Source organism: Dipodomys ordii, unplaced genomic scaffold (assembly GCF_000151885.1).
Source record: "Dipodomys ordii isolate 6190 unplaced genomic scaffold, Dord_2.0 Scaffold3, whole genome shotgun sequence".
NCBI lineage: Eukaryota > Metazoa > Chordata > Mammalia > Rodentia > Heteromyidae > Dipodomys > Dipodomys ordii.
The window spans coordinates 7,447,794-7,455,886 of NW_012267219.1; the positions used below are offsets into that span (position 1 = coordinate 7,447,794).

Sequence of the window (8,093 nt, forward strand, 5' to 3'; positions counted from 1 at the left end):
CTTTTTTCTTTTTGCTTATGTGGTGCTGAGGAATTGAACCCAGGGCCTCAGGCATGCAAGGCAAGCACTCTACCACTGAGCCACCTTCCCAGCCCTCTTGTTTATTTCTTGAACAGAATAGAAATCCTGTGGGCTGGGCATTACCAATATAGCAAACTCTTTGGTAATGGTCTGTGGTTAATTCATCCACCATATCTTTTCTGATCTTGGGTGGCAGCTCTTTTGTCTAGTGAAAGGCCATTTGCCTCATTAAAAGAGGGCAGAGGAAAGTTGAAAGAGGAACATTGTCTTGTCTTTCTGGCTTGCTCACCTTGTATTACTGTCTTAAAGAAGTATAGCTATCATCTCATCTCATCTCTCTCTCTCTCTCTTTCTCTCTCTCAGTTCTTTTTTAGAAGATGATGGTGGCAACTGCTACCATTGCCTTTTTCATGGTGATCATTTGGGTTATTTCCCTCAAGCTTCAGATCATTTTGATTGTGTGTGTGTGTGTGTGTGTGTGTGTGTGTGTGTGTGCACGCACACGTGTGTATGCGGGCATGTGCCAGTACTGGGGCTTGAACTCAGGGCATCATGTTCTCCCTTGGCTTTGTTGTTCAAGGCTGGCACTCTACCACTTGCATTTTGCTACTTAATTGGAGATAAGAGTCTCACAGACTTCTGGACCAGGCTGGCTTTGAATCACAATTCTCAGATCTCAGTTGTCTGAGTAGCTAGGGTTATTTTTGATTTTTAACTCTCCTTAGTGGGGTATGACTCTTCTTTCATCTTTTAAAATGGCTTTTACAAGCTTGAACCCAACAAGAGTTGATTTCTGGAATGCCCCCATAGTTCTTTGTTGTCAGCTTTGGGTTTCTAGACATGGAATGAATATATATATATATATATATATATATATATATATATATATATATATTGGCGCTAAAGTTTTTGAATCTGTATTCTGAAGTCTGGGACTATGTCTCTGCTTTTCTTTCTGTGTAATTATGTGGACCAGGATGACACCATTACCTGCTCCTAAATGACTGTCTAGTTTTGCTTAGATTTGGTTCAAATTGGAAGTTCCTCCCACAGATGCCAGGATAGTGGGAATCTGCCCATCTTTCTTTAGCTGGTACCCAGGTCAGCTTTACATATTACTGTAGAGAAACCTGGTTCTCTTCTTGATTCCATGCAGAGTGTGAGTGCATCCTTATAATAATATATTTCTCTTTCTTTCATATAGTTGCAGTGTTATATAAGGGGTAACTGTACTTGTTTTAATTATCTCAGAAGCAAGATCATATCAGACACAGTACATAATGGACAGGAAGTATTTGTTAGGTGACAAAAATTTCATTTCTGAGGGTATAGTGGTCCCCAAATCTATGACTCCATCAAATATATTATTTTGTTGTTGTTGTTGGTGGTGATCATGGGGCTTGAACTCTGGGCCTAGGCACTGCCCCTCAGCTCTTCAGCTCAAGGCTAGCACTCTACCACTTGAGCCACAGTGCCACTCTGGCTTTTTCTGTTTATGTGGTGCTGAGGAATTGAACCCATGGCCTTATGCATGCAAGGCAAGCACTCTACCACTGAGCCACATTCCCAGCTCCCTATTTTTTTTAACTTAAGAGAAATGCATTTATAATGGTGATCTAAACTTTATAAACAGTCAGTCTCTTATAAATACCTATGTGATTGTATAGACATTTACACAATGGTTTTAGATATCTGGTATATTTTTCTAAGAGAACCTTAGATACTTTAGGCATAAAGGCATAAACTTTAGGCACTGATCTTTATGGGGAAGCAGTTGATCTTATGTCTGTATAATAAACAAAATGGTAGCAAAATGAATGAACCTACACAGCTCATTTCAGACCTAGGGTTAGGCTGATAAGAAAATGCAAGAGAGGCTGGGCACAGGTGGTTCAGTCCTTATTGAGGAGCCTGAGAGCTGAGGATTGAGGTTCAAAACTAGTGTGGGAGAAAAAGTCTTGAGACTCTTTTCTCCAATTAACCAGCAGGAAACAGAGGTATGGCTCCTTTGGTAGAGTGCCAGTCTTGAGAAAAAAGGCCAAGCAAAAACACCAGGCCTTACACCAGGCCTTAAGTTCAGGCCCCAGTACCAACACCAAAGTAAGAGTGGGGGAGGGGGTAGAGAAAAGGAAGGAAGGGAGAGAAAGAATGAAGGGGTGTAGAGGAAGAGATCCTGCTTTACTCTACCGACCAGCTCTCTGTGTCTCCTCCCTGATTCAGAGCCAAATGAGGAACAGAACTTGAGATCTAACAACATTGCAGAATTGAGTCCAGGGGCAATCAATTCCTGCCGCAGTGATTACCATGCTGCATTCAACAGTATGATGATGGAACGTATGACCACAGATATCAATGCCCTGAAGCAGCAGTACTCTCGAATTAAAAAGAAGCAACAGCAGCAGGTCCATCAGGTGTACATCAGGGCAGGTAATATCTTTGGTTGAATCAATTTCAACTTAATCTCAGCTTCTAAAATGAACAAATGATTTCAGGATTACCAATGGTAGCTCAACTTCTAAAAGTCAGATGACATGAGATAGTAGCATACTTAACATTTCATTTTTTTTTTTATCTTATCAGGCTTTAAAGAAGACACAGATGATGGGTTCTTTTTAGTTCCAAAGGCACAGGCAGTAGATGGTATTAAACACGTCTTTACTATGCAGGCTTGTGGAGCGGGGTTAGCAAATGATTAGAATGTTGTTGCCACATCATGCAATCCTTGGACTGGAGAAACTTTGAAAATAGTCACTTAGTCATCTGTGCACTCATAAATTAAGCCATTCTCTAGTTCTTTAGGTAATACTAGAACAGATGTTGTGATAAGGAAAAAGAAACAAAATTAGTAAGCCTGTGTTTCACTGCTGGGTTAGCAATATCCCAGAGAGAGCTAAGAAGAATAAATTATAATGCAGTTGGAAATGCTCTTTTCCAAGGATTGTAAAAATTTTCTTTTAATCCTTATTTTTTTAATGAACAATCTGCTTTATTGTTAATTTATGCTGATTTGAAGGATTTTTTTCTTGTTCTAAGTGAATGTTATAATGAAAATTGGCCCAGTGGCTTGTAATATAGTCAAGTCCTCACAAACCTGTAATCTACAGCCAAATTCTGCCCACTGTTTGCTTTTATAAAGAAAGCTTTATTAGAAAACAGGCATACTCATTCTGTTTACATGTTGTTGAAAGCTGTTTTCATACCAAAATGGCTAAGATATTTGCAACCTGGTGTCTTAGAAAAAAAGTTTGCTAGTCCCTGCTTTAGACCATGATTTATTTTGTTCTTTTCAATCAGGGTTGACATTAGATAGTTGCTCAAAGGCAAAGTTCTGAAGCCTTGTGTTTTACATTGTAGTGTACATATAAGTCTCTTGAGGATCTGCTAAAATGAAGAATCTCTTTCAGTAGGTTTAGGGTGGGACTGGAATTATGAGTCAAGAAGGATAGATGATGTGGACATCAAAGAGATGTTCACACAGAGATAGAAGGACCTACTTCCTATTGTTTCAGCTGTTTCTGATATCCTTAGTACCCAGTGTCTTTAAGGCTGCATCAGAAACAAGGCCCTAGACCTAGGAAGTAGATAGTCATGCTATCCACAGGACAACAAAACTGTTGTTGCTTTCCAGTTGTCACTTGGTTTTCAAAGCCCATTGAGGATATAGGTGTGGTGTTTCATTCTTAAAACCAAGCACTGGACAGCCTGATTCCACCGTATTTTTATTATCCTGCTAGTACTTTTCCTCACTCTGCTGTCTCTCATTTCGTAACGTGCAATGTGTTCTTACCTTTCAGGAGCTGACATCTGATAATCTATATGATCTAATCCATATGGTCAAAGTGCTTGTCAAATTATTTTTTTAAAAAATTTCAAAGATTTTTAGACATAAGACCCGAGATTGCTATACAGAGACAAAACTTACAAAATTAAAAAAAAAATAAATGAGAGATTAGGCTGATATTAGAACTAAGGGGCCAGAAGAGTTCCTGTTTATTTTTGAATACAGGTTTTCATGACTGGGACAGATCCCTGAGACAAGTGGCTTCAAGGAGGAAGGATTTATTTTCCTTCATGGTCTCAGAGCTTCCAGCCCTGGACTGACTCCTTTACTAAGAGTCTAAGGTGGTGAGACAGAGCGTCATGGTGTCAGGGCCAGGTGGAAGAGGTTGCTTACCTCATAGCATCCAAGAAACAGAGCAAAAAGGGCCTGGGATAAGATAGACCTTTCAAAGGCATGTCCTCAGAGACCCACTTCTGCAGTTTCTACCACCTCCCAATAAATAGTCTACTCAATCAGGAATCCATCAGTTGATGAATCTGTTGGTTAGGCCAGGGGACTCCTGATTTAATAATCATCAGTGATTGGATCTGCTAGCTGGGAACCAAGTCTTCATCATAAGAACATTTAAAAACTGTAACATATCCAAGCTTCTGGTCTCCTTCTCTTAGAAGAAGAGGGATTTGGGACCCCAGGGGCTAGGGTTGATTTCAGTTTCTGTTGTCCTTAGTCACATGACCTGGGGGTGGGGGAGAGAGGGAAGAGAGGGAAAATACGTTGTTCAGATGGATGTTTCTCTGTGGTGTTTCACATCGCCTTTCAAACATTTCTTCCAGACAAAGGGCCAGTGACCAGCATTCTTCCATCTCAGGTAAACAGTTCTCCAGTTATAAACCACCTTCTTTTAGGGAAGAAGATGAAAATGACAAATAGAGCTGCCAAGAATGCCGTCATCCATATCCCTGGCCATGCAGGAGGTAAACTATCTCCTGTCCCTTACGAAGACCTTAAAACAAAGCTCAACTCTCCCTGGCGGACTCACATTCGAGTCCACAAAAAGAACATGCCTAGGACCAAGAGTCACCTGGGCTGTGGGGACACCATAGGGCTGATAGAAGAGCAAAATGAGGGCTGTAAGACTAACACCCTGGGGGCAGTGGAAGAGTTTTCCACCAGTTGTACAACCACAACTCTCAGAAAAGACAGCAGCTCTGCTGGAGGCACCCTGCGGACAATTGAAGGGCATTCTCCAGAGCCAGCATTTAGGGATGGTGAGGTGGATGTGGCTGCTGTTCAGGTGAAGCTAGAAGCCTTGGAACTGAACCCAGACAACACTGCTGAAACTGAGCCCAAGGTGAGACAAGGCCCAGAGCCACCTGATACCACACCTGGAGAGCACAAAGCCACCAGCAAACTGCCCCAAGGCAGCCACGCCAAAACCCCCATCTTTAGTCCTTTTCCGAGTGTCAAGCCTCTGCGGAAATCAGCCACTGCCCGGAATTTGGGGTTATATGGTCCTACAGAAAGAACCCCAACTGTGCATTTCCCTCAGATGAGTAGGAGCTTCAGCAAATCCAGTCGCGGAAACAGTAGCACTAAGAAACGGTGATGTCTCCCAGTGACTGGCATCTAGACTCCTCTTGGCATGGTGGTATTCATGTCCCAGCGGTGTCCTTCCACTCTTGCCCATCCAGTGACGACCAATAGAATTTTAGCCGTGAGCTTCAGCAGCCCATCAAAATGGGAACTGAAGTTCCGCGTTGGGAGCTGGAGTCAGGAAGCTCCCTTCTACCCTGGGTCACAGATAAAGCGGATTCTTGTGGCAAAGTAAATCTTGTGGTTTTCAAGTGTGACGTTTTCCCCAGCTTTCCTTGTGAACTGTTTAGAAAAGACTATTTTTGTGGCAGTATCCCCAAACCTTCCAGTTCTCTGGATGTTACTAATACTCAAGCATGCACACACCAGCTTTTCAGAACAGAAACTGTAAAGAAAAAAGAAATTTTCTTAGTTGCAAAAAACAAAACCAAACCCAAAACTTTCCTGATACCTGATATTCCTCTTCTTGTTCTTTTTTGGGGAGAATGTTTATGTGTGTGCATTTCCCCTCAGTACTCTTGTTTTTTATTCTTATGCTAAAACGTAGCAGAAAAGCAAATAGACTTTCTTTAATGTTCTATTTCTAACTGTGAAAAGAAGAAAACTTTTAATCTGTTGGAATTGAAGGTTGAAAACCAAATTGAAGGTGGTTTGCAGAGAGCACTTTTGGGGTATACATTAAACCGTTGCCGTGAATGATAAATTTCCCAAGGCTCCTTTTCTTCTCGTGGAGGAGAGCACTGGTACCCAGTGGTTCTGAGGACTTGTTGGGCTCTGGATGGAGCTTGTTCTGAGTCCTCATTGCATCTCACTTACCCTCCATGGCAGATGCACACGGCTTCTGCTCAAAAGCCAGACACAGCTCTTATGACTGTTACTTGAATTTTGTGCTTTTTTGGGGGGTGGGGGTGGGGGAGGGGGTTGGAGTACTTGGTTACTTGAATATTGCCTTTCTCCAGAGAAGAAGGCCTTATTAGTGCTTTCTAGTTCTCTCTCACCCACTCTTCTTTCTCCTGCCCTTGTCCCAGTGGGTCAGAGGTAACACCTCTTGTCTTCACTATGCCGTTGAGAACTCTGAGCCACCCAGGAGTGATGTAGGAATGCATCAACCTAATCAGTTATTCAAGGCCAGTTCTCCTGGTATCCAATGGGACTTGGCCATAGTTCCTCCAGCACAGTAAGCTAGCTCACTGCTCTCTGTGCAACTGATTGGCTACAGGGCTTTTTACCATCCAAGACTGGGACGCTATGCAGGACCTCCCTTCCTGACTCAAATGACCTTTCTCTTCCCCAAAAGAATTCTTACCCCCTTATCCTGCACATTTAGTTCATTTATAAAATGTGCCGTGCACCTTTGGTTTGGCTAAATGCAGGCTTACTGCACCATCGCACCACCGTTAGAAGAACAGATGCACATCTACATCTTCAAGATCTAAGCAGTGCTGGCAGAAATATTCTTCAAACAATCAAGATAAATTTGAGTGACTTTGTTTGCTACCGTGATAGTTGTTGTGAGGGTTTTTTTTTTTTTAAATGATGAGAGGCATTCTTTTTGTATAATCAAATAAAAATATGGTTGTGTGTGGTTCTTAGAACAGAACACACAAGAATGACATAGGCAGCAAGAAAAGCCATGATATCCCCTCTGTGGTATTTTTACCTCAAAAGGAGTGGAACATGGAAAGGTGAAGTTCTGGTCTTGAATTCTGAGCCATCTGAAGCCGAGCAGCAGTTTCTTTACAAACAGGCACACAATACCCACAGCCTGTTTGGGGGAAGGTTGGGGGGTGGAGAGTTGGACTTACTTTGTATACTACCCCCAGGAGACAGACATACTGCACTTCCCAAAGTTAAGCAAAACAAGATTCCCCTCCCCTCCATTCTTATCTTTACAGATAAGAATAATTCTACTGTGTAGTCTTTGCTGTGTCTCATCTCAAATGAGTCAGAATGGCCATATTCCTCTGGAGGGATGGCTGACTCCAACAGTGAATTATTCTTTCCTCACTTGGCTCCCTGAGGGCCTGGGGCTGGGGGTGGGGGGGTGAGCAAGGAGAAGCTGGGGTCTAGCCGTCTTAGTGCTGTGCTGTGTCTGCGTCCTTTCTCGGCCATTCCTTTCCTGAGAATCAGGTGGATATAGTGACAAGGGGTGGTCAAGATTGGCTGAATGAATAATCAAAAGGATAAACATGTCTTCTGAGGTAAAAAGGACCTTGTCAAAATTTTAAAGGTCAAACAGATTTCTGTCAAAGCACTCTGTACCAGTAACACGTGCATGCATTGTACTAAGTAACCACAGCGTGAATCAACATAGGAGCCTTGCCTACCTTAGAAAATAAAGAAATCCACAGTAGCCTCTTTCACAGCATGTATGAAGGCCAACATGGACCTGCTCTTTCCCCTATGTATGCAAACACCAGAAGTACTTAAGGTAGCCGTATCTTTCAGTCTAGGCGTGTCTACTTTCTCAGCACTTTTTCTCTGAGTCAACTCTGCACCTCAGTCCTCTTTAAAAAGCCTCTAGATGATCTAAATCTAGTTTGTAATGTGGACCAATGGGCTGGTTACTGTTTGGAATATTGTATTCCTGGATTCTTTTTTTGTCTTCTCAAGAACTGTACTGATTACAAAGATATATGCATAAAGTTCTCACTGTTGTCGTGTTTGTGGTATTTATTGAGTGCATGCATGAAATGCC

General features: G+C 42.2%; 1 protein-coding gene across 1 annotated transcript in view; it reads left to right on the forward strand.

The window, feature by feature from the left end:
- Positions 1 to 5,792, forward strand: part of Tbc1d30 (TBC1 domain family, member 30) — a 42,654-nt gene extending 36,862 nt beyond the window's left edge. The window contains exons 11-12 of the mRNA XM_013018539.1: positions 2,242 to 2,448; positions 4,636 to 5,792. Coding sequence (XP_012873993.1) covers positions 2,242 to 2,448; positions 4,636 to 5,408 — 980 coding nt within the window. The 3' untranslated portion in view covers positions 5,409 to 5,792. The remainder of the gene's footprint in view (positions 1 to 2,241; positions 2,449 to 4,635) is intronic.
- The last annotated feature ends 2,301 nt before the right edge of the window (positions 5,793 to 8,093 follow it).